Source organism: Corythoichthys intestinalis, chromosome 2 (assembly GCF_030265065.1).
Source record: "Corythoichthys intestinalis isolate RoL2023-P3 chromosome 2, ASM3026506v1, whole genome shotgun sequence".
Lineage (NCBI taxonomy): Eukaryota > Metazoa > Chordata > Actinopteri > Syngnathiformes > Syngnathidae > Corythoichthys > Corythoichthys intestinalis.
Genome location: NC_080396.1, coordinates 24,632,449 through 24,660,000, shown reverse-complemented (window position 1 = coordinate 24,660,000; position 27,552 = coordinate 24,632,449). Strand labels below are relative to the sequence as shown.

Here is a 27,552-nt window from a genome sequence, read left to right as displayed (position 1 = left end):
ACAGCTCTCAGCTACTCTCCCCATTCGCGACGCTAGATGGTGCCAGATATCATTGAAGCGATTTTCTGTCATGACAGATCTCAGCTACTCTGAAGTTTAACCAGTTGCATTATTTTATTGCAATATTTTTCCTTATTCAGATTTTTTCCCCCAAGACTACAGTTACAGTTAGACTTCACTTTGATGGTTAATGCAGTTATTGCAATTTTGTTGTTTTATCACAATAGATAGGTTTATTTACATTTCAAAAACCAGAAGCCATTCATTTACGAATGTGATTGCACTTTAGCGTACATACTTAAATGTTCAAATTTTAAGATTTGAATGAGGCGAAATAACATGCTTTTTCTCTCAAATATATTGTTATAATCATTTGTTTCAGGTGTACTGTAATTATTTTCTGTATGAAAAATAATTTGGTGTTTAAAAAGTCTTTTTTCAAACTTGAGTCATGAAAAAGAGGGGGTCGTCTTATAATCAGGGCCGTCTTATATTTGGGCTAATACGGTATATGATCGTCTAAATTTGATGGTAGAAAATGTGTTTATCTGTACATTAGTGTGCACTAGAGGGTGCTCTTGGGACTAGACACTTATTTCGGTATATTTTTCCAGTCATAATTTGATGATTTTGTGTATTGTTTAGCCCAGGGGTGTCCAAACTTTTTGCAAAGGGGGCCAGATTTGGTGTGGTAAAAATGTGGGGGGCTGACCTTGGCTGATGTCCGTTACTAGGAACAATATATTTAAGCAAATTTTAGCAAGCCATTCTGTTTGTCAAATTTGCTTTAATATTTTTTTAAATCAATAATTTCAACAACCTCGCAACTAGCCTGTGTGGCGTTCTCTTTCGACTCTCGGGCTTGGGAAATACCGGTACTGCTGCTGTGAAATTAAAATAACTTCAAGTTGCTTCTATTTCTCGCTGCGTATCTTCCCTGTAATCTTGTCGTACATGTCAGCGTGTCTTGTTTGCTAATATCGCCTCACATTTAACTATTTGAAAACAGCGACTGTCTCTTTGCAAATGAGGCAGACACAGTTGTTGCATATTTTAGTGAAGAAATAGTCCAATTTCTACCTATCCTTGAAGCGCTGGCCGTCGCAGTCAACTTTTTGTTGTTGTTGATTGTTGCCATTGTAGAAAATGGAAGTAATGGGTCACATGGGGTAATGTTGCTTAGAGTGCTGCTGCCTTTTAGTAGGTAAATGAGGAGGAGGAGCAGCATTTAGTGTGTAAGCTACTTCATATGCTGGTAGCAGTACTGCTGTCCAATTTATTAAGTCTGTGTGCGTGCCAAACGTTACACATTTTATGACAGAGGCTGGGGGCTGGATGAAATATGACCACGGGCCGCATTTGGCCCCGGGCCGCACTCTGGACATGTCTGGTTTAGCCTAATATGGTAATTTAACTGGTCATAGTTAAGGATGGTAATCGAAATCCGATTCCAATTCGGAACCGGTTCCGAGTGTTTCGAGGCCTCGACATCACAATGAAAAAGCCTTAACGATCCCTTTAACAATTCCTAAAGACGCGTATTGCGTCGTGACGTGTGTTGTTGTCCAGTTGCATCAAACTAGCATGGCGCCAAGAACCACTCGCTCAAAGTTTGACTACACTTCACCAGGAAAGAGAGTGAAAATGAAAGGTTACGATGGGTAAGCATGAGCATTGCAGCAATAAACATAACAATGACAGCACGTAGGTTCAAACGCTCGAAAGTGTGTATTCACTTCACGAGGAAAAATTACAACAAAGCGACTTGCAGTCATTGCAAGGTGGAGATAACTGCATCGGGAGAGAATACGACTGCGCTGTCCTCACAGACAGGCTAAGGCTCAGTCCTGGCTATACAGCTAGCTAAACTCCCAAATGACGATGCAGAAGACGTTGGTACAATTTGCTGACTTTATTCAACCATCACTTGAAGAGTGAAACTAAGAATAGAAATGAAACAAATCAATTTCGTCCCCAATAACAAACAGGTTTGCATCAACGTAAATCGGCGATGATTAGCTGCTAATAACAGTAATAACAAATGGTTAGCATTCATTCGCTAGCATTAGCACATCGTTCAAACCACTACGCAACTGCATTTAAGTGTCCGATCGCGAGTGGAAACGCAACAACAACAACAACACAAAAGATGATACATACAGGCGTTGCCTCTGTAGATATTAACATTAACAAAGAACGTAGGCTCGTAGAAGTGTTTCCCTCTCTCACTAACTCGCTCACTCACTTGGATGCGGCATTTCTTCTTCGGGTGTAAGCGCGTTCTTCTTCACGTGAGCGTGTTCTTCTTCGCGTGAGGAAACGCAAGGGCGCCCCCACTTGAGCGTGTAAGCGCCACAAAAACTAAAAGGCATGCATTTCAATGTAATGGTAAATAATACACGTTAACCCAGGAGTCCCCAAACTGCGGCCTGCGGCCCAAATACGGCCCGCCTCCACATTTGGTCCAGCCATTTTGAAATTTTTTTTTCTCAATCGTGTTATTTATTTCCTGGCCTTTTCCTTGAAGAATTCAGAGAGGGTTATTTGGTTATTATCTATTTAATTAATAGTGTTTTTATTATTAATTATTATTATTATTATAATATTATTATTTTTATTTTATTTACTTTCATTCCGTGAAGAATCCAGAAAGGGTTATTTGATTGTGGCTTTCTGAAAAACAATAATTTTTTACATTTATGCACTTCTGCAATCGTCACACTTTTTCTGTTACAAACTGACCCCGGCCCCTCATCAGAGAAGGGAAAAGTTATGTGGCCCTCACAGGAAAAAGTTTGGGGACCTCTGCTTTAACACATATCGCCAAAGGCAGAACAACAACCTATCTGCCAATATATACCAATATTTTTTATTTCTATTAGATAAATGTTTCAGTAAAATTCTTGTGTATTTGCCACTTATTGCCACAGTTAACATTGAGGCTTTGGGCCTCTTTTGATCTCATTGTGAGTTTGTAAGGTTGTGACTTCTGATTAAACAAACTCGATGCCAATCAAAATGTTTGTTCTTCTTTTTCCCCAAATTAGAATCGATAAGAGAATCGATAAAGAATCGAATCATTAAGCAATATCGATAATGGAATCGGAATCGTAAAAATCCTATCAATTCCCATCCCTAGTCATAGTGTAATAATAACAGTTCATAGACGACGTGATGAAGAAAATACACCAAGCAAGATACCCAGGGCATGTTAAACATCTTTATAAAATAAAAAGTATTTACTAAAAACTACAAAAAAGGCTCAGGACCTTAAGCATTAACATAAAATTAGCAACACTGAATAACTGAATATTCTGCCTCTCATGAACAATACTTTGTAGATGTATTTTGCCAGCACACAGTTTCTGCATTTTGATATATTTCCTGGCTATGAATCTTGAGCTCATTTCTGTCTTGCTCTACTGTAATACGAAGTAACATGAATCTGATTAATAGTCATCTGTGCTGTCTACTTAAAAGCATTATTTATGAAGAAAACCATACACAAACCAGTAGAAAAAGCTACACATGTTCGCTGTTAAACACAATTTAGACACAAAATTTGAACTGCTGCAGTTTAGACATCGCTGTCCCAAAAAGGAAAAATGAAAGGTTTAGTTCTCCTTTGAAGTTAATGGCAATTTTGACAGGCCAGCACATCATAGCTCACCTGTGAATCCTGACCATATGTTTGAGCGCGGGGCTGAAAGAACTACTGAAGTTGAAGATCTGACCTTGATGTGATTGTTGGAGCACTTGGGGGACTTTTACAACATTCCAAGTGAGCACTATGTTCAAGCCTGTACGATTGATTTTCCATCCATCCTATTCAACACTGCTTATCCCATCAGGGTCATGGGCTGCTGGATCTTCTCAAAGCTGACTTTAAACAAAAGGTGGACTAAATTGTGAACTAGTCGTCAGTCTGTCAGTCACAAAGAACATAGAGTGTGGCGGTTCAAGGATTTTTCTGAAGCAGGGGCCAAGAAGGGGCCACGTGGGCCAAGTGTTGCTGCCAGCTTTGTTCAGTGTTCGTTTTGGTCAACAAGGCAATATCCAGATTATCCTGAATGTGGCGGTAAAACATCTTTGCTCGACACTGTCAAGCAGAGATGAACCAGTAACATTTGTAACAATTTGTATTTAATCATACTGTGTGCTTTGTAACAATTTGTATTTAATCATACTGTGTTCAAGTAATGATACAACACATTCATTCCTTTTTCAAGCCGTTTATCCTCACGAGGGTGCTGGAACCAATCCCAGCTAACTATGGGCAGTATGCGGAGGACACCCAGAATCAGTTGCCTGCCAATTGCAGGGCACAAAGAGACGGACAACCATTCGCGCGCACACTCATACCTAGGGACGAGTTAGAGTGTTCAATTAATCTACAATGAATGTTTTTGGAATGTGGGGGTCAAACCGGAGTACCCCGAGAAAACCCATGCAGGCACGGGGAGAACAAGCAAACTCCACACAGGAAGCCAGAACCCTTGAGCTCAGAACTGTGAGGCGGACGTGCTAACCACTCTGCGACCGTGCCGATCTGGATACAATACATGGATCAATAATTTTCATCTTTTTTTTTTGAAAAGCCATTTTAAACACAAAAAGCAGCATTAATATTAACGTGCTCTAGAATATGCCTAAACCACATTGTAAAAAACTAATATATAAGGATATATAACACTGAAAAAGCAGTTTCTGCTCTTGCACTCCTCTTTTGCTCTCACCTGTCACCTCCAGGTGGGTTTTGCTGTTTAGAAAGAAAATTGAGATTTTAAGCTTTCCAATGATGTATCAAACATGCATATCGGACAATTTTGAAAGTCGGCTAAATTGGGGGTCTCGCCATATATATATGGTGGAAAACACTCAGGTGACTTGAAGTTCCCCCCTGAGACCATCATTGGAAAGCTTAAAATCTCAATTTTCTGGGGGAAGAAAATTTTTAAGCAGGAGGGCATTTTTTTAAAAAAATATTTTTTAAACAGCAAAACCCTATCTGGAGGTGAGAGCATGCGAGAACAGAATTACAGACACCATGACTTTAACGAGAAAATATGTGAGTGAATAATTTTTTAAAGTGTTTTTTTTTTTAAAACCAAAATATGAGACATCAATGAATGATTCTAAGCTAAAACGACAGACGTTTTAAATAATAAATATAATTAATTACCTTCGTTTTATGGCTGGGTTGAAACTAAAGCGGTTGCGCGATGTCTGTAAACAGGGGTTTTCAGGGTAAAACGGACAAATTAAAAATAGTTCGCGGGCTTCATGCGGCATGAATCTGCAATGGCAGCATATAGACATATTGTTCTATCAAACACAACAGTTGTTTTGGCTTAAAATACAGCAGTTTCTTTTAAAGAGGAGTGCAAGAGCAGAAACTGCTTTTTCAGTCTTGTCTGTGTTTTCCGCCATACATACAGTATATACATGTATATATATGCATGATGGCTATATATGTGTATGTATATATATATATATATATTTTAGGGCTGTCAAAATAATCGTGTTAACGGGTGTTAATTAATTTTTAAAATCAATCACATTAAAATATTTGACGCAATTAACGACCCTCGTGAGGACAAGCAGCATGGAAAATGAATGAATGAATAACGCATGCACTGAATGAGCCGCTCTCGCATTGCCTCAAACAGACTTTAATGACGCCATTTATGGACATTAAGAGTGAAGAGAATGCTACCGGCCGCTTGGGGGCAGCGCAGCGCCGTTCCATACTAATGTTATTCCTTCTAATAGTGCGAGAATTAGTAGTTGTGAGACGTTTATGCTGTTGCTTTGTGCTCCACACATATTTCGGTAAGTTTGCTTTCTTTTAGTGGCAATTATGTGTCTCTTGTTGTATTTTGGGTAAGATATGCACAGAGATATATCTGTTATAAAGGCGAGTGGACACAGGCGTTCTCTGGCCTGCGCCGTTTATTGGCATAAGCTTCTGCAACTCCTTCACAACAAACAGAAGTATCATTTAGTGAAAGTACAACAAAAATAATATTGCTATCTCTCAAAAAAAATAATGTTCACAAAAAGAATAGCACTTCAGTCTGTAGTAATGAGGCCCTATTCTCACACAGCTAAACAACAATGCAAAGTGAACTGGCATTACTCAGAGTTTGGTAACTCAATTCTTATTATTGTTATTTTTATTCTTCTTATTATTATATTAACTCTACGTTTAATTGAAAATTGTACAAATTTTATCAAAACGAAAATATGAAGAGGGGTTTAAATATTAAATTACTATAACTTGTAACTATAACATTTATCTTTTATGAACTACAAGTCTTACTATCCATGGATCACTTAAACAGAAAGAATGTTAATAATGCCATTTGTGGATTTATTGTTATAATAAACAAATACAGCACTTATGTACCGTATGTTGTATGTATATATCCGTCTTGTGTCTTATCTTTCCATTCCAACAATAATTTACAGAAAAATATGGCATATTTTATAGATGGTTTGAATTGCGATTAATTAATTTTTAAGCTGTAATTAACTCGATTAAAAATTTTAATCGTTTGACAGCCCTAATGTTCAAACGAGATATCACAATATCGCCAATACTGAGCGGGAATTGCCTGCGCCAAAGACGGGCCAGCGCATAAGTACATTATCAGTGACTCTGTGATTGATTTTCACATCTTCAAGGGACAGACATGTACTGTATCATGTGCATCCCAGCGGAACTGAGACAAAAAAAAAAATCCCACAGATAGTTTTCTGGTGTGAAATAGGGCAGAAAAACATCAAGAAAAGCCAGTATTTCCTGGAAATGGATGACATTCATGCAGGCAGACATATCAATGTACTATCTTAGCCAATCAAATGCAAATATTCTAGACTACCGGCTTTTTCTTGTCAGTAATATCCATTGTCTCATGCATCTGTTATGTCGTAAAGTGGCTCTGCCTGTAAGCTGTGCCATTTTTTGTTTAAACACTATTCTCTCCTTTATCAGAGGGGATTTGCATAGTTCAAAAGTTTGAGCAATTGTCTTTTACATCAAGCTCATTTACAGTATTGTTGGTAGTGTCTCTGTCATTAAAATTAGTGTATATTTATAGTTTCATTATGCTACAGTTTATTCATAAACTGCTTTAAATTTGAACAAAAATGTGAAAAGGGTAGCATTTAAATAAAAGGTGTTCTGAATATGGTGGATATACAGATTATGATTATTATTTCTTTTTATTTATTTAACCTGTCCTGTTCAGCTGTTTGACACGGAGAATGGAAGTCTAAGGGCCCGGTTGGTCTGAACAGTTTTAATGTTTCACATTGAGAGTATGGCATACTCCCATTGTGATCATTCAACATACCTCGTTTATTATGACAAAGCAGCGAACAGGAAGGGGTTATGGAGGAACAGAAGAAAAGAAACACAAGAGAAGAAAGAAAATAAACACAAACAACAAGAAATACATTGAACGTCTACCCTAACTACTAATGTGTTGGTGCTGTCGTCAGCTAGATGTATTTCCGGTTGACACCATGTGGGGGGCCTGTTGACCAGGGTAAGAGGGGGACCGGGGTGGGGGAGTCTATAAGCTAAGTGTTGAAAGGGGTAGAGTGTACACAAATCCGCTCTGTGATCTTGAACCCAGTAATCGTGTGAATCCCTTGTGAATGTAAGCCCGTTTGTGACCCTACACCGCCCCACCCGGCACCGGGACCCCCCACCCGAGCGCGCCCTATCACATCCTGCCGCAGGTGAGCCCAACCAAGTGCGCGAAAACAACACAGACGAGCAGAGACATCACGTGGGTGCCAACCCAGGGCCACGGTTCCCACCCAGCCAGCCAGATACAGATTATTCTTTTTAAATAAATGTGCTGGAATACACCAATGTTCAACATTGTGAAAAATCAATAGCCCCAGTGAAACAAAAAGACTTCTATTTGACAAAGAGTTAGTGTGTTTTAACAGCTTGAATGATCTCCAACAACTAAAACGATACACTTGTGTGTCATGAAAAATGGTCTCTATATTTTCAATGAAAGCACTGAAAACATGGCCCTCTCATCTGTCAACAGTCCAAATAACTATTAAGATCTGAAAAACGGACGCTACTGAATCTAGCAACCATTTTATTTCCCCACATCCCTCAACCTAATCCAGAAGAAAATAACCAACATTTTTCCTTTCAATCTGCCGCACAGGGATATTTTTTCTGACCAAATACAGTATACTGGTATATTAGCTGAATGTATTGGACCAGCATAATCTAATGTTAGCCACTTAAAGATAGACTACGACTACAGAGAACAAATGGTATCACTTTATCAGATAGTTTTCTCAAGTTCATCCACATACTAGTTGTCCATCACTGTCACTGTTTTATCGCAACAGTTTTATCTCTGCAATCCAGTTATCATAGCCTTTCATCTTTAAACATACTAGTACAGCAACGATTTTGGAAAGAAATCTATGGAATAACTTTGCAGGGTCATAATATCATAAGACCACAGCATCACAGCAGCTGTGGCCAACGTGTTTGCAGTGTGTGTGTTATGTATGATTCTACAAGTGCATACCACAGGCATTAGCAGTACGTTTTGTAATTATTAGATCCTTGCGCTGACTAAAGAATCAAAGCAAAACCATTGGCTGTTTCCTGTTGCTCCCTTATTTTCTAAAATATGTATCATGCAAATACAGAACACAGATGCGGACGGCTGATTTCTCCACTGGAGGCAGCGTAGCAATCGCGGGAGCTTATCTCACTTGACAAATTGAGCAGAACTGCTCAGAAATCTCCAACACTTTGACTGTAAAATGCTAGAGAACATTTTGTATGTTTACAAGTTCAACTATTTTACCCGAAGGCAGTCTTCTGCACAATTTGACATAAACAATGTAGAATAGTGTATGTCCTTACGTGTTGTTTGTAGCCCGGTCTACTTGACCTGACTTAACACAAAATTACCGTAGCTGCCTTTTGCCTTATACGGTATAAGATTACACATCTTCCACTACATTTTTAATCTAGTTCAAGGTATACAAGTATGATAAAACCGTGAGTTCAGATAGTCAAGCTTTTTAAAGGATCATTTCAGCCTCAGCGATTTCAGACCTACAGATTTGTTGGCGTATAGCACATGGCATCTTAAATGAACCATCACTAATAGGTCTTTTACATGGAATGCCATTTTAAAGTTGCTGCATTGCTGCATGCAGAGACCACGGCCAAAACGCCAGAGCGCACGTGCTATATTTTTAGGGAGACGTTTTGGGAATTAACAAAACAGAAGCACTGGTACCTTTTGTGTGATTAGACAGAAGAGAGTAAATAGGAGCAGTAGTGCTCCGAAGATGGAGGCGATGACGAAGCCAAGCTTGTATAGGTCTCTCATTGGTCTCCTCTGAGAGGCTTTCTGTGACCTCGTAACATAACTGTCTGTAGAAGATTACACACAATCTGTGACCTCTGAGGATCCAAGTAATATCACAGAGCTCCTCAAAAGATTGATGGTCCCACCTGTGCAGCCTTGTGTGGGGGACGCTTTTGGTTGCTCTGTGCTTGAACCAAACAACTTTGAGTATTCATACTGGCAACTCCAGTCCAATGGTGCGTCACTTGTCTTTACCAGCTCCAAGTATACAGACAGCACTCCCGAAGCTCTCTGCAGCGCCTCTGTAGGGGATCCCCTGTAAAGCACTTCAAAACTCTCTGGCTTGTCCTGTAATAGGATCATAAAACAGAGCGTTGGTTTTATCAGTTTACGTGTCGACATTTTGAGGTCAATTTTCTAGTGTACAGATGTCAGACTCACACTCCGGGGCAGATCCGGCCTTCCACATCATTTCGTGTGGCACGTGAAAATAAATTATGGTTTTTCACAAGAACGAAATTCAGATAAAATGTTTGTAGTCCTCAATCTATCATTGAATATTAACTGTTTATTTTTCTTTATTAGTTTTTAGATTTTTAAAAAAAATAAATAGTTGTTTTTGTTGTTGTTACTGTTTTACCTTGTTTTCTTAATTAAAAAAAAAAACAAACAACAAATAAATAGAATAATTACTGTTTTGTTTAAGGAAAATGTAGAGATTTTTTTAAAGTGACAAATTTTTTAAAAGTTAAAATAATATTTACGGTATTTTCCAAATTTAAAAACGTACCGTATTTTTCGTACTAGAAGTCGCAGTTTTTTTCATAGTTTAGCTAGGGGTGCGACTTATACTCTGGAATGACTTATGTGTGAAATTATTTCATTTCACATGTTTTTTTGATGTTTTGGAGTGACACTGATGGTTTGGTAAACTTGTAAGCATATTCTTTATGCTATAGTTATTGGAATAACCTTTGATAGCTATGCTACGTTAAAATACAGGCCATGTTCGCATTTCATTGTTCATGCGTCATGTAACATTATCATACGGTACACTTATTCAGCATGCTGTTCTCTATTGAATTTTTATTTTAAATTGCCTTTCAAGATCCCATCTCTACTCTATGTGTTAGATTTTATCAAGTAATTTTCCCCCCAAAGTGCGACTTATACTCCGGTGTGACTCATATGTTTTTTTTTTTCCCTCTTAATTGCACATTTTTGGGCTGGTGTGACTTATACTCAGGTGCAACTTATAGTCCGAAAAACACGGTACACTCTATTTTTTTTAAATGTTTTTTTTCTTTTTGTTTATTAAAAAATTACACAGATATATAAAATACAGTATATAAAAAAACATTTGCCATTAAGCAGTTAAAAAAAGAGCATTAGGACAATTTTTAGGGCAGCAGTGTCTCTAAACTAAGGGTCACCAAGTCTGGACCAGGGAATTATCTGACTTTTTGTCCTACCTTTCAAATGTTCGGTGAAAAGCGTTGACACGGTCAGGTAAAAATGCTGAGTACTCACTATTTTTTGTATTTATTGAGTCTCATTTTACCTTTTCATTGCATCAAAACACTTTTGGCGTGTGTTTTCTTTTCATAACTGTTAAGCAGTGTTGTTTTCGTCAACGATGACTTTAACAAAAATATTTAGTCAACGAGCAGTTTTTTCATGACGATGACGAGACGATAACGAGATAAAAACGTATGTTGGGAGACGATAAAATAATGATGCAAATGTAAGTTTTCGTCTGACGAAACGGGAACGAGTTGAAAATGCGCCACAGTTTCTGTCACATGTTCAAAATATGTGACATTTTCTGTGTAGTTATTCTGCATCGTAGCAGTGTTTGGTTGTGTCACTCATGTGACGTCCTGCGACCCCCCCAACTCAAACACTCTAGTGGCCTCTCCGGTCTCCCCATTACTTGTTTTGAGGCAAGGGAGAATATGCAGTGTTATTTAGCCTTTAAAGGTCTTTGCTGACTGATCATCACTCACTGAATGTAACGTGTAGCATTAGCATATTTGCTGACGGCGAGCGTCATCTTAAACTCTCTGATAACTTTTTACATACATTTCGGTAATCCAGGTGGGGATAATTAATTTAAAAATAATGTACATTTCCTGCTAAGTGTGCAATATCACTGGATAGAATTTTAGAAGCTACAATATGGATGTCAATGTTCATTCAAAATAGTTGGAAACTTTTTATTATTTATTTTTGGAGTGAAACTTTCAAATTTTACAGATGAAAATATTGAGTAACCGTCGACTAAAACGAAACAAAATTAGTCTGAGTTTTCGTTAACAAAAAGAAGACAAACACATTTTGAAATGAATAAAATATGACTACGACAAATAAGTATTATCGTCCAAAAGACTAAGATTAAGACTAATATTAAAAGGGCTGCCAAAAGCAACACTGCATTATGCATTTTCTTGTGGTAACTTTAAAGCATAGTGTTGATTTACTGACCACATTAGACACGTAGGGTGTGTGTAACACCCTCGTTTGATATAGTCATTTAAAGCTGTGTTTGGAATAATTGAGTTTCAGTGTTACTGGTTGTACTTTATTTTAAAGAAAACTAATTAATGTTGTTGTGAAACTGAGCAAATTTAGGTGTTATGACATTGGCAGAACAGACTTTCAAATCAGCCCCCAGTGGGAAGTTTCGCAAAGGTAGGACATTTTGACAGAACACTAGACTTGCGGACCCCCTGCGTTTAACAATTGACTATCAATAGTTGTCCATTCATTTGAAAATCGATTAGTTCGTTAATCGTAGCAGGGCTAGTTGGCATAAATAATGGTCCTCCAGAATTAACCATATCAAAAATGAATTTGATACCACTGCAAATCAACTCCTTTCGGTTTAAACGAAAAGAAAAAGGCCTGACTGCGTGACAAAACACTCACCTCAATCTCCTCGTTGATCTGAGGAACACATTTCTGGGAGTAGATGTTGAGGATGAGTGCCCTCAAAGACTGAACATAGGTGTAGTTGACTGAACCCCTGTTATATTTGAAGTGGGTGGTGAGGAGCTCCAATATCCAGGGTAAGGCAGCTTTCACAAAGCAACACTTGCTCTGCATGTTGGGAAATCAGAGTGTGCAGTCATAAAAATGTTATAATAAGGCATGGGTATAATCAAACAGTGATGGTTGAAACTACAGTTATTCGATAATGACTTTTTAACAGATAACTGATGTCCACATGTTGTCCAACTACCAAATCGGATATCAATATCAAACTGATACCGATATACTGTATGCGGTCGTGGACTTAACATATTGTTAATAATTTATTGTGATACCCCACAGGATGCTTTAAAAATGATGAGGTGATAGAGAATTACAAATACAGGTAGGCATTTATAGGTCTTTCCAATGCAATGAAAATTCCAAAAATGCATTATACAGGGCATCTGTGCAGATTTTTAATCACAAATATCCGCTTAATTAGTTTTCTTAGTGATTATATCTTTCTGCTAATGCAGTTGTTATTTTTGAGGAGTCTCTAATTCATTATTACTCATTTATTGTTTATATTACTTGACCACCATGAGTGATAAGTGTCTTTCCTTCAGATAAAAAGTCCCAAGCATCCTAATTTAGACATATCCAGAGTAGTGAAGGGAAATCTGGCTCTTGGTAGAGAGCCGTTTTTTTTGGGACGCGGCTCACTAACAAGGGCCGGCTCTTTTGGCTAACAAATGGCTCCTCAGTGTTTCTATTGCTTAAATTAATTTACTACCAAATATAATGTAAAATTATGTGTAAAACAAATTACTAATGTAACGAATATACAGTATATCAAATATGTATTATTTATATGGCTTTATGTATATTCTTCTGAACATACTCAGCATGGAGTACAACATGGAGTGCTACAAAAAATATAAAGTACAAAAACAAAGACCCATCTCAAAACAAGGTCAACAAAAAGTTCCAATCTCTGATTGTGTATATTTATAAGCTTTTAACTATTTACAGTAAAGCAACATAAGTAAGCTTTGATTACCACTCAACAAATTATAAATTAAAATTTGTAAAACAAAAAGAAAAAAAGCAGCATCCGGGTAAAAGTTTTAGCTAGTCTTTAGCGAAGATTGGCATTAAGAAAAACCATAACATAACCATATATTATCTAAGTATATATATATATGTGTGTGTGTGTGTGTGTGTGTGTATATATATATATATATATATATATATATATATATATATATATATATATATATATACACATATACATATATATCTATATACTGTATCTATATTTATATATATATATATATATTAGTGCTGTCAAACAATTAAAAAATTTAATCTAGTTAATCATATGTCAATTGTGTGATTAATCATGATTAATCACATTTCCCTCGGGATGAATAAAGTTGCTCTTCAGGAAAAAAAATCTAGCAAAATACTATAATTGACTTAAAATTTGTTTTAAGATGAAATGTATGATGTGTGAATGAATTAATAATTAACCAAATAAAGTTTTAAAATTTTATTTAACAACTCAGCTCGTATAAAATAAAAAAATAAAATAAATTGTCTGTATTATACAGCAGAGTTTTAACAGATTAAAGTGCCTCAGACTAACAATGTGGCTCAAGTACCGTTTGGCATATTACCCAAAATTGACTCCCAATTTAAAAAGCGGACAAGCACAATAATGTAACAATAGCTAGTATTTCAAAAAATGTGTAAACAACTTGTCTGTTAAATTCATCATTTGAAAATAAATAAATGCAGCACTTTCAGTTTTACACTATATGGCCTGAAAGCTGTGTGAGATAAAAAATAAATAAATAAATAAATAAAAAACAATTTTCACACACTTAACTGAAAAACATTACACTAAACTGTGTGTAAAGGTGTTTAGAAACACTGCTTAAGTTAGCCATACTCTTATTATTATTATTTTTTTTAACCAACTTCTCAGGCAAACTATCTTGTTGACATTTTCAGATAACAGAGCAGATCTTTTCTTTTGAACAATGTACCCTGTCAAAGAAAATAGTCTCTCACAAGGAGGCAGGTGTGACCAGATACATTTTTTTGCAAGGTGGGCCAGCTTACTGTGGGCACTATTGTGCGCAGACCACCACTGTAGTGGACATGAGTCCATGCTGGCACTGCCTTGTACCTGTCTAGTGGTTTGTCATTGGTTGTTGTTGTTTGTTGTCATTAGATTTTCAAGGCCCTCGTCTTCGACTATGTTACTGGGTCTACACTCTACAGTCTCTGGCTACCCATGTAGCGATAGCAGTAGTCAACCTACTTGGTTTCTTTTTGTTGGCAAGTCTGAGTCCGCACTCTGCCAGTGAAGCTTGATGACTGCGGCTTGTTCCTGCAGTGTTAGTGTCATTACTAAAACTAGCGAAGATGTGCCTTGCCTGAAGGTGGTACTTTAGACTAGTTGAGCTTCGATCGAAGGACAGTTCATCACAGCAGTATGTGCACACAACTTTGGTTTAATCCAGGTTTTCATTAGGCAGCTTTTTAAAACGGAATTTGGTCATTATCCTCACTCATCGTGGCTGGCTGCATTATGTCCTGCATTGCCGCGCGGAGAATGTAAACATCAGCGTGTGGGACTACGGGAGGCAGTTGTGGCCAAACTTAGTGTGAGTGGTAAATTGCGTTATTTTTTTTCAATGCGATATATATATATATATATATATATATATATATATATATATATATATATATATATATATATATATAAAACCCCTCCCCCTTCTCCTCAATGCATTGTGTGTGTGTAACCCTCCCCTCCCTCTTCTACCACAGATTTTGACCAATCACGTGAGGCTTTAACCGAAGGGGGGAAAAAAACAGGACAAAAAAAAGTCGGCTCCTATTAGGAGCCGGCTCCCGCCGTTCACTTCAAAGAGCCGGCTCTAAGAGCCGGTTCGTTCGCGGACGACACAGCACTAATCTAGAGGTCACGCTGAGCACTGTTTATGTGCTAAACTGTGACCAACCAATGCACAACGGTTGTAGTCTTGTACATCAACTTACAATTTAGCATGCATGAATACTGGTGCAAAGTCAATACAAATATTTTTGATATTATTTTAATGCTTCTGCCGATCAGTATTAATGGGTGTCCAATAATATCGGAAAACTTTCAAATGCATGTCATTTGTATGAAAATCAGAATAAGGGCCAAATGAAGCATTCTCAGTGCCTTTTTCAACCAGACCATTAGGAGTCCAAGCCACAAAATCAAAACGTAACTTACCAAAGATTTCTGTTCGATGAATGTGTAGGTTATTGAGCACCCGCTTCTCAATTGGTTATCCATCTGTAGAGATGACATGGAGACAGAATCGTGGTTTTACAGCTGTTTGAAAAAAGTGTTCTATCAGCATCTATCTAAGGTATCTAGGGCCACCAACCACTAATAACCTCAACCAAACCTTTTCTGTTGTTTTGTGTAGCAGATTAGAATAGATACATTCGGGACCATTCCTCTTTACAAACCTTTTCAGCAACATTCCTAATATGTCTGGTGCCAGTAATTCTCTCAATTAATCCTGTTCATCAGTCCACAATAACTGTAGACATTGTCTATAAATGGAGAAACCTCACAATTATTTCTTCTTTTTTAACCCTTTAACATCCGATATGTCGGTGTTAACACATTTACGCATATCATCTTTGAAGCCTCGTCACACTGTAATTAAATCACCCACATGCCACTGGTTCGTCTCATTTGAAAGTGTGGAAGTTGAGGTCCACGCCCGTTTTTACTTGAAGACAATCGACCAAGTAAAACGGGAGATAATGTCATTTGAGATTTATAGTTTTATTTCCTTCATACAGTGCCTTGCAAAAGTATTCGGCCCCCTTGAACCTTGCAACCTTTCGCCACATTTCATGCTTCAAACATAAAGATATAAAATTTTAATTTTTTGTCAAGAATCAACAACAAGTGGGACACAATCGTGAAGTGGAACAAAATTTATTGGATAATTTAAACTTTTTTAACAAATAAAAAACTGAAAAGTGGGGCGTGCAATATTATTCGGCCCCCTTGCGTTAATACTTTGTAGCGCCACCTTTTGCTCCAACTACAGCTGCAAGTCGCTTGGGGTATGTTTCTATCAGTTTTGCACATCGAGAGACTGACATTCTTGCCCATTCTACCTTGCAAAACAGCTCGAGCTCAGTGAGGTTGGATGGAGAGTGTTTGTGAACAGCAGTCTTCAGCTCTTTCCACAGATTCTCAATTGGATTCAGGTCTGGACTTTGACTTGGCCATTCTAACACCTGGATACGTTTATTTTTGAACCATTCCATTGTAGATTTGGCTTTATGTTTTGGATCATTGTCCTGTTGGAAGATAAATCTCCGTCCCAGTCTCAGGTCTTGTGCAGATACCAACAGGTTTTCTTCCAGAATGTTCCTGTATTTGGCTGCATCCATCTTCCCGTCAATTTTAACCATCTTCCCTATCCCTGCTGAAGAAAAGCAGGCCCAAACCATGATGCTGCCACCACCATGTTTGACAGTGGGGATGGTGTGTTCAGGGTGATGAGCTGTGTTGCTTTTACACCAAACATATCGTTTTGCATTGTGACCAAAAAGTTCATTTTTGGTTTCATCTGACCAGAGCACCTTCTTCCACATGTTTGGTGTGTCTCCCAGGTGGCTTGTGGCAAACTTTAAATGAGACTTTTTATGGATATCTTTGAGAAATGGCTTTCTTCTTGCCACTCTTCCATAAAGGCCAGATTTGTGCAGTGTACGACTGATTGTTGTCCTATGGACAGACTCTCCCACCTCAGCTGTAGATCTCTGCAGTTCATCCAGAGTGATCATGGGCCTCTTGGCTGCATCTCTGATCAGTTTTCTCCTTGTTTGAGAAGAAAGTTTGGAAGGACGGCCGGGTCTTGGTAGATTTGCAGTGGTCTGATGCTCCTTCCATTTCAATATGATGGCTTGCACAGTGCTCCTTGAGATGTTTAAAGCTTGGGAAATCTTTTTGTATCCAAATCTGGCTTTAAACTTCTCCACAACAGTATCTCGGACCTGCCTGGTGTGTTCCTTGGTTTTCATAATGCTCTCTGCACTTTAAACAGAATCCTGAGACTATCACAGAGCAGGTGCATTTATACGGAGACTTGATTACACACAGGTGGATTCTATTTATCATCATCGGTCATTTAGGACAACATTGGATCATTCAGAGATCCTCACTGAACTTCTGGAGTGAGTTTGCTGCACTGAAAGTAAAGGGGCCGAATAATATTGCACGCCCCACTTTTCAGTTTTTTATTTGTTAAAAAAGTTTAAATTATCCAATAAATGTTGTTCCGCTTCACGATTGTGTCCCCTTGTTGTTGATTCTTGACAAAAAAATTAAATTTCATATCTTTATGTTTGAAGCCTGAAATGTGGCGAAAGGTTGCAAGATTCAAGGGGGCCGAATACTTTTGCAAGGCACTGTAAATAAGTACTAAAAACGTTGCATGGGCCATGTGTTTATGCCCATATTCATTTCTTGTCCATTTTCGAAGCTGAAAGCGCCACGAAAGATATATATCCCAGGAGCCATTGTTGGGTCACGAAAGACGGACGTAATGTGAACATTTTTTGATAAACTGCCGAGTGAGGTGCCACCTAAGGTGAGGGAGACGAGGTAGCGAGCAGCGGCCGGTTGGCTGAAGACTTACAGAAATCACTGGCTCACCAATATCTCTGTTGACAAATCTACCATATATCCAACATTAAACAAGACTGGACAATACCAAGTACAAAGCCATTGTTGTCTCCAAGAACATTTCTGCACGTTTGAAGTTGGCTAAAGAGCGCTTAGATCAAGGGCATAGGTTTGGTCTCAACATTGGTAGGAACGATATAACAGGATAACCTGCATATACACTATTTTTTGCTGGGGACGGGACATTTATAAGACCAAACAGACTGGGTTAACGAGGGTTAGGGCTACATTTCTCCCCAATATGAACCTAATTAATTGATAGGCTAAATGATCAAGGCAAAATAAGTCTGTATTGACTTATACTAACTTTCCTCTGTATTGGTTGTGGTGATACACCGTTCGATTCAAACCTTTGTCTTCAAAAACTACTAAAGAAACATTTTGAAAACTTCCAGAATATCTGGATTTTATTAGCAAATTTAAATTGCAATATTTGAATACAAATTATATTAACATACATAAGAAATACAAACTTGTTAATCATCAATTCTATAATCCATCTATAAAGGGGTAATCCTTGGTTCACTACATCTTCTTCCAGGTTGATTAACGTTAACAGTAGAAAACATACAGTATATTTCTCTCAACGAAGCTACCACCTTGAGTTCGAGAAATTCACACAGATCAATGTTATGCTAACTCTGATGCAGGGCGGACTTTAGTGGTGTGTTCCCCACCTCCACAACATTGACATCTTTTTACATTACTTACAGTGGCTTCTGCTGGCGGGGAAACTTCTAATACTCCTCGTCTTCAAAGGGGAGGAGGAGGTGGCATGTTGTATTGCTGTTGGGCTGTAAATGCGTATGTGTGTGTGGAGGGGGGAGGTCAAGTCAACAGCCAATCAAACGTGCGTTTGAGGGGGGAAAAAATGGACTGGCACTTTCAGCAAGTGAAAAGGGGTCAATGTAAGTCTGAACATAATGAAAGTACTGTAATTCACTTAATAATGGTTGGGTCAATTCTTCTTACAACATATGGGAAGACAATCTAAATGACCTATATAACTGAACCCATTATATAACGCAAATGGGGTTGCTTAAAAGTTGGTGGGGACAATTTCAGCATCCTAAAGTTGGTAGTGTTATGTCCCTACCGTCCCTATGCAAATCTACGCCCTTGGCTTAGATGCCCCACAACACAACTGACAAAATATTACAATGAGGACAGATTAAAACTTAAATTGAACACCATGTGTTGTGGAAAATGACTTTTCACAAATGTGAAGCATGTTGGCTGCAGCAGCATGCTATGGATTTGTTGTGCTACCTCGGGGCCTGGACAGTTTGCTATCATGAATGGAGGAATAAATTCACAAGTTCATCAATATACAGAATTTGAAGGGAGAAATTAAGGCTATGTGTCTGACAGTTGAAGCTTAAAAGAGCCTGGGCGTTGCAACTGCAAAACGATCCAAAAAGTAAGCAAATTATGTAGTTGCCGAATAAAAGTCCTGCCCTCAATTCTAAATGGGCATGAATTCAACACAGCGATTTACCCCAGACATCTGATGATTATTGCTGAACAGTACCATTTTTGCAAAGATGAAGGGTTCAAATTTCATCCTGATATTTAAACACCTCTAAGCTGCAGCTACAGTAACTGTTAAGTTGAGGTAATTGCTGTGGGTTTTGTGGCATGGTTGGATGCGTTAATAGCTTCAAAGATTTAATGACTTCATAGCAGCGTATTAAAAACAGGCCTGTTGACTCTCATGTGTTGCCTCTGTGACACATTTCCAGAAGTTGCAGTGGAGGGGACTATCAATGGCGGCAAGAGCCAGTCTCAGAGCAAAAGTCTTATTTTTTAATTGCATGAGATTGTATTTCTTGTTTTTAGTAAAAAGAGTCTATTCAATTATTTCAATTCAAACAACAGCTGTGACGGAGTAGCCCCGTCAGATACCGTGGGAAACTCTGCGTCCTCGGTATAATACATGTTGTGCCGAAAAATAGCCGGCCCGTGTGAAATGTCCCCCTGACGGGAGCGCCCACACGTTACTCGTACAAACAGCCTTTTCTTACCAATCGATGGACACAGAAACGACTTCCTTGTACCGTGAATATGTATTATTTTACGCTGCTTGAACTAATAAATCTTGTACTGTGAATATGTATTATTTTACTCTGCTTGAACTAATAAATCATGCACTGTGAAAGATGTCCCGATCGATCGGCATCCGATCACGTCATTTTCAAAGTATCGGAATCGGCAAAAAAATATCGGACATGCCTTTTTTTAATATGTATATATTTTTTAATTAAATCGTTTTCTAATTGTATGTAACGTTACAGACAAAATGTCTTACACTCGTCCAGAGTCTTTACTTTTGGCTTAAAGTAGGGCTATCAAATTTATCATGTTAACGGCGGTAATTAGTTTTTTAAAAAAATTAATCACGTTAAAATATTTAACGCAATTAACGCATGCGCTGCACGACCTATTCACGCATTGTCGCGTTCAATCTATAATGGCGCCATTTTACCTATATATAGAGCTAAAAGGCAGCGTAAATTGAATAGAGTAAATTTTGGCAGTCTTTGGAGCCTTTTTTTAATTGGCTAAAGCCTTACAATCCCTCTTTCAACAATTAGAAGTATGGTGGGAATCAATGTGGGGAAGCAAGTTAGAAGTTGATCTTTTTCTTAACACCCTGTTATTTCCCAACGCAGAGAAGATATATCAATTGGTGCCACTACACACAGTCATGGTTGCACTTCCCATCATGCACTTGGGCAGAACAGTTAAATGGCTACAGTATCATTTACTGAAAGCTCAACAAATACACTAGATGGCAATATTTAGTCACAATATACAAAGTCACATTTATCCTTTAAGAATTACAAGTCTTTCTATCCGTGGATCCCTCTCACAGAAAGAATGTTAATAATGTAAATGCCATCTTGAGGATTTATTGTCATAATAAACAAATACAGTACTTATGTACTGTATGTTGAATGTATATATTCGTCCGAGTTTTATTCATTTTTTTCTGAATGCATTGCCAAAATGTATATGATCGGGAAAAATTATCGGGAATGATTGGAATTGAATCGGGAGCAAACAAGAAAGCAATCGGATCGGGAAATATCGGGATCAGCAGATACTCAAACTAAAATGATCGGGATCGGATCGGGAGCAAAAAAACATGATTGGAACAACCCTAGCTATTATTTTACTCTGCTTGAACTAATAAATGTCATACCTGTGTGATTGGCATTGGGATATGGTCGTGAAAACCTGTAGACTAATACATTTCTGTTCAAAAATGTTTATGTGGCCCAGTCCACGATTTGTTACTAAAATACAGTACCACTATTTTGTGTAATTTATTTATTTTAGAGTGATTTTACAGTCGTAAATCCATTACTGTAATGTGTTCATGAAAACATTTGATGTTTTCACCTCAATAAAGCGTTATAAATAAGCGCTTCCGTCAGAGGGGACATTTCATGCGGGGCGGCTGTTTTTCGACACAACACCTGTTCCACTTGTTAGGCAACACGGGGGTCTGGGGTGTACACTAGGCTGCTGCTACAAGATCGTGATGCCACACTCTTTACAAACATTTTCACAAGTATTCATCCTCCATTCACATGCTGGACTGTCAAAACCGAGCGCGCATTTACCTTCTGGTTTTATGACGTCACAGGCAGAATGTCAACGTGTGACTTCACCTTGTGGGGTGAGTTTTTGGCCCACGCAAATGTACTTTTCTCTCCAAATGTTATTTGGATGCAATGGTACCAGTATTTTGTTTATTGTATTTTTCTTTAATTTACCATGAAGCTAAGTTTGCAAAAACTGGAGTTATTGAGCAGATAACTGGACTTTTTGAGTTAATTGGTTTGAAGGGAGAGGCCAGGAGAAATATAAAGACAGACCAACCTAGCCTCCCTAGGTCATTTGAAGTCATGCAGTGGTGCTGATAAGGTAACCAACCATTTTATTTTATTTGTCATACTTTGAATGTTTTTGTAAATATGGTGAATGTTGGTTTAACTTTTGTAAATAATCACTTTTGCACTTTGTCACAGAACACTGTTGGGAACGTCGTTAATAAAAACACTGAAAAACCATCAAACAGCTTCGGTTGCTATTTTATAGCATGTTAATTTTGGAGAACATTTAAAACATCTTAAATACATCACACTTGTGTTTCAGATTCAAAGCTTTATCATTAAGCTGCAGGCTTAGATGTATATAGCCTGAGGTGAGGTGTGTAGGAAAACTCACTCCTGCTGTGTGAATGTAACCGCTGTAAAAAGACTAAAAATAAATAAATAAATAAATAATAATAAAAAATAAAAAAAATACATGAGATGATTCTATCCAGACTACAAGTTTTCTTGGAAAAAAAGTATGCCTTTGGCTGCCTAGTATTAGATTTTTTTGGGGAAAAAAATGTTTTCGGGAAAGGGATGTACTGTACTGCACAAAGTCCTAATTTCAGTCAACTTTTTTTTTGTTAATTTAACTTTAATGGGATTAGAATTTTAATCATAACATTCATTATTTTGTATTTAAAACTGACACACACAGAAAAAAATAACACGTCTAAACTATCTAAATGCCCTGGGAAAACACCTACCAGATGTTTGAGTGTCAGCAGGTGGTCCCTAGTTATAGAGTGCCTGCATGGTCCGGGGATCTCAGCCATGGAGACCGGGAAGCTCAGGAACATAAGCACACACAGACACTTTACCTGCAACTAATACAATTGCTCAATTTCAATTTGCCATTTTCCAGAATATTTACAAACATAGTGCACAGGGGACATTCAAAATATACAATATATGCACTTGCGTGACAATGAATGCAAACTAGAAATGCATTATTACAAGCCTGCCAGTACAGGCACATGAAAGGCAATGTAACAACTTTGTAATTCTTGTGAGTGCATTAATGATTGATGGAGTCCACTGTCAAGGAATGCTTAATGGAGATTCAAATATGGTGCAAATCAGAACGCTTCATCTTTGCTAATGAAGCCATTAGTCATTTATGCTAGTAGCATGATTTTTTCCCCCTGTATTATTATTATGTGTGATTGTAACTAAATTGTGAAATCCAACTAAAACAAGCCCTCCAACAGTGCACGGCATGCAGTTTTAACAACACTTTTCAAACATATCCTAACAATGCGGATTAACGCTACAGGGGAAGTAATGGTTTTAACACCGAATGAGAAAGGGATAGTAATTGTGTTTGTGAGTTCTTTGGAGTGAGCTAATGTAGCTGGCATTGCTGAAGGGTTTTAATCTTCAGGGATCACCATATGAGTAATAAACACACAGGCAAACCTACATACTCAGTGCCTAAGTGCCGTTAAATTTTTGAAAATACTTTACCCTACTGACATACCATATTTTCTGGACTATAAGAAGCACTTTTTATTCATAGTTCTATAGCATATAATGTCTTCACAGTAAAAGCCATGTGATGGGCACTGTAGTCCTGCCCTCGACTTTAGGAGTTGGCAGAGTGGTTCAGAAGTCATACTGAGGATGAAGAGTTTGGTGCCGATTTGAATTAAGATCGAGAGTTTGGTAAACAGTTATGTTGTTTTTGTTTAGGCTATATTTATTTGAATATCTGTTAATATATTAAAAGATTCCGATTTAGCCTATACTTTTTAATTTTATTATTGCTATAATTCATGATTTTTTTCTTGGTTTCTGAAAAATTCACCCCTAAAATACGACTTATACGCCTGAGCGACCTTTATGTTTTTTTACTCTTTGAACATTTTTGTCTGATGCGACATATAGTCAAAAAAAAAAAAAAAAAAAACGATAGTTTAGAAACATTTAACTTAATAAAACACAATTTAGAGACTTAATTCTGGCGCTTGAGGTTCAAATAGTTTTACCATTTTTATTTTCCGGAATTTTTTTAGAGGGCAAGGGGAGAGGGGCTCAGCTAAAACAGCACCCAGTGACAAACCTAGGTATACGACATTTTATTTGATACTGTATATACTAGGACTAGTAGCACTCAATGCCACATTGTGGCTATATATACACGGCGCAGGGAAAAACAAACTGGGAAATTCACCAATACAGATTCCAAACTCTGCTTTCATCAATCCATCTTGAAAATTTACATTGTCTTATCAACAAAATGAACAAGCTTCTCATCCTCATCATAACAATCAAAGACTGCATATTCTGCTCAGTGAAGTTTCAATTCAACCCAACTCTTGCTGATCAGTTCAAGTCTAGGACAAAAGCATACTTACCCTTATCATACTCAGAAGTTTTAATAGACCAAAACGTGACCGAGAAGTTAAAAAATATAGGCAACTAATGGACTGCCCCAGTGGGGAGGACAAAAATTTTGGCACCTGGTACAACACTGAGAGTCATATGGTTGTGCTGCTTTGGGCCCATGTGGTCACGGTTAAATCCACTGAATACAAACATACAGGTACAAACCTAAATCTCTTAGATAAAGTCTAAAGGACTGCTTGGAGTGTGTTTAAAGCTTGAACTGGCAGCGTGAATGGCTATAAAGACACGGCGACATTCTACAATCTTTTGAAAGACGTGTAACACGCATTCAATAACAACACGCCAAGGTTCAAACTTCGCCAACTAGCCTCAGAACAGGGACAGAACACTGCATCGGCAGGCCCAAAACCAGCTGAAAAATGAAAAACTGGGAGGAAAAAAAATTTCTGCCAAGACTTCAGTGTGAAAAGGCTTCGATTCCCAAGCAACATATTACTTAAACTGAATTCCAGTGAACATAAACTGTTCAATTTAAACTACTAGTCTTACTAGGTTTCACTAATACAGTGGGGCAAATAAATATTTAGTCAACCACCAATTGTGCAAGTTCTCCTACTTGAAAAGATTACAGAGGCCTGTAATTGTCAACATGGGTAAAACTCAACCGTGAGAGACAGAATGTGGATAAAAAAACAGAAAATCACATTGTTTGATTTTTAAAGAATTTATTTCCAAATTAGAGTGGAAAATAAGTATTTGGTCAGCTACAAACAAGCAAGATTTCTGGCTGTCAACAAAGGTCTAACTTCTTCTAACGAGGTCTAACGAGGCTCCACTTGTTACCTGTATTAATGGCACCTGTTTTAACTTATTATCGGTATAAAAGAAAACCTGTCCACAAGCTCAGTCAGTCACACTCCAAACTCCACTATGGCCAAGACCAAAGAGTTGTCGAAGGACACCAGAGACAAAGTTGCAGACCTTCACCAGGCTGGGAAGACTGAATCTGCAATAGACCCCACTCACATGACGTCACAACCACGCCTCCGCGCCATATTGTCCGTCAGCTCGTCGTGTTTACGCAGTACCGCTACGTAAATTCCTCCTATTATGGCGTGTTTTTCTGCTCGTTAACATTAATAATTAAAATGGTGAAGGCGTGTGTCGCGGTTGGTTGCAGTAACAGAGAAGATAGATGAAGAGACTTGAAGTTCTACCGTATTCCGAGAGACCCGGAGAGGAGAGCGAGATGGACTGCCCGCAATTTGACGAGAAAACTGGGCACCAAACGATCACCACAGACTATGTAGTAGTCATTTTATACCTGGTAAGATGCATTTAATATATATTTAGAGGGTTTTGGGCTGACAACCACAATTAAGATCATTGCGAGGCTAATCGCCGACAACATACAGTTTCAAAGTCAAGATGTTTATGTCTTCTGCCATCATTATTTTTTGAATAATATTTAGCTGGTACCAAGTGAAAGAAGCTGGCCTCGTCTACGGATCATCAGTTAAACAGGGGTGTCCAAACCTTTTGCAAAGGGGGCCAGATTTGGAGTGGTAAAAATGTGGGGGGCTACCTTGGCTGATTTACGTAGAACAATATATTTAAACAATTTTTAGCAAGCCCTTCTGTGTGTCACATTTGTTTTATTATTATTTTTTTTAATTCATAATTTCAACAATCTCGCTTTTGTGGCGTTCTCTTTCGACACTCGGGCTCTTGCAAAATACTGCTGCTGTGAAATTAAACTAGCTTCAAGTTGCTATAATTTCTCGATGCGTATCTTCCTTGTAATGTTGTCGTACATGTCAGCGTGTCTTGTTTGGTAATATCGCGTCACATCGAACTCTTTGAAATCAGCGACTGTCTCTTTACAAATGAGAAACAGTTGTTGCGTATTGTATTGAAGAAATAGTCCAATATCCACCTATCCTTGAAGCGTCGGCCATCGCGGTCAACTTTTTTTTTTTATTGATTGTCGCCATTTTAGAAAATTGAAAGTAAAGGGTCACACGGGGTAATGTTGCTTAGAGTGCTGCTCTTAAAGTTTTGCAAACTTTCGTGAGAATAGGCTGAGTTTCTGTGGACAAGATAGTTGTATATATCAGGGTAGCAGATGTCAGGCAAAGACGGCAAAGACAGCGGGTCGAAAAATATCCATTTAGACATCAAATATGGATTTGGCGAATGGATAGACTGAAGCTTTTCCACATAACGCCTTTTATGCAACGCATCCAATGAGTTTGCAGCATCTGAAAGTACCGGGGCGAATTGCACTATAAATTGCACGACAAATTGAAACCATTGAGAATACGAATAAACAAAGACGGACAATATGGCGGCCGGATACAGCGACACGTCATTGTGTGACGTTGGTGAGTGGGGTCTATAGGTAAAACGCTTGGTGTGAAGAAATCAACTGTGGGAGCAATTATTAGAAAATGGAAGACATACAAGACCACTGATAATCTCCCTCGATCTGGGGCTCCATGCAAGATCTCACCCCGTGGCGTCAAAATGATAACAAGAACGGTGAGCAAAAATCCCAGAACCACACGGGGGGACCAAGTAAATGACCTACATCAGGGGTGTCCAAACGTTTTGCAAAGGGGGCCAGATTTTGTGTGGTAAAAATCTGGGGAGCCGACCTTGGCTAACGTCCTTTATGTCGAACAATATATTTAAGCAAATTTCAGCATTTTTAATTAATAATTTCAACAATCTTGCAACTAACCTTGGTGGCGTTCTCCTTCGACTCTCGGGCTCTTGCGAAATACTGCTGCTGTGAAATTAAACTATCTTCCAGTTGTTTCAAATTCTCGCTACGGATCTTCCCTGTAATCTTGTCGTACATGTCAGCGTGTCTTGTTTGGTAATATCGCCTCACGTTGAACTCTTTAAAAACAGCAACTTTCTTTTTGCAATTGAGGCAGACAGCTGTTGCGTATTTTAGTGAAGAAACAGTCCAATTTCCACCTATCCTTGAAGCATCAGCCATTGCAGTCAACGTTCTTTTTTTTTTGTTGATTGTCGCCATTTTAGAAAATTGGAAGTAAAGGCCACATGGGGTAATGTTGCTTAGAGTGCTGTTGCCTTTTCGTGGGTAAATGAGGAGCAGATACTTCATATGCTGGTAACAGTACTGCTGACCAATTTATTAAGTCTGTGTGTGGGCCAGACGTTATTT

General features: G+C 38.1%; 1 protein-coding gene across 3 annotated transcripts in view; it reads right to left on the bottom strand.

The window, feature by feature from the left end:
* csf1b (colony stimulating factor 1b (macrophage)) overlaps positions 1-27,552 on the bottom strand; it is a 54,171-nt gene that overhangs the window by 13,247 nt on the left and 13,372 nt on the right. For 2 of the 3 annotated variants that reach the window (XM_057821497.1, XM_057821489.1), the window contains exons 2-6: positions 22,715-22,834; positions 15,640-15,702; positions 12,300-12,470; positions 9,518-9,719; positions 9,300-9,436 (exon numbers count right to left, since the gene is read on the bottom strand). In XM_057821497.1, the coding sequence (XP_057677480.1) occupies positions 9,300-9,436; positions 9,518-9,719; positions 12,300-12,470; positions 15,640-15,702; positions 22,715-22,807 (666 nt within the window). In that variant the 5' untranslated portion in view covers positions 22,808-22,834. The remainder of the gene's footprint in view (positions 1-9,299; positions 9,437-9,517; positions 9,720-12,299; positions 12,471-15,639; positions 15,703-22,714; positions 22,835-27,552) is intronic. The other variant, XM_057821505.1, reaches the window with a different exon arrangement.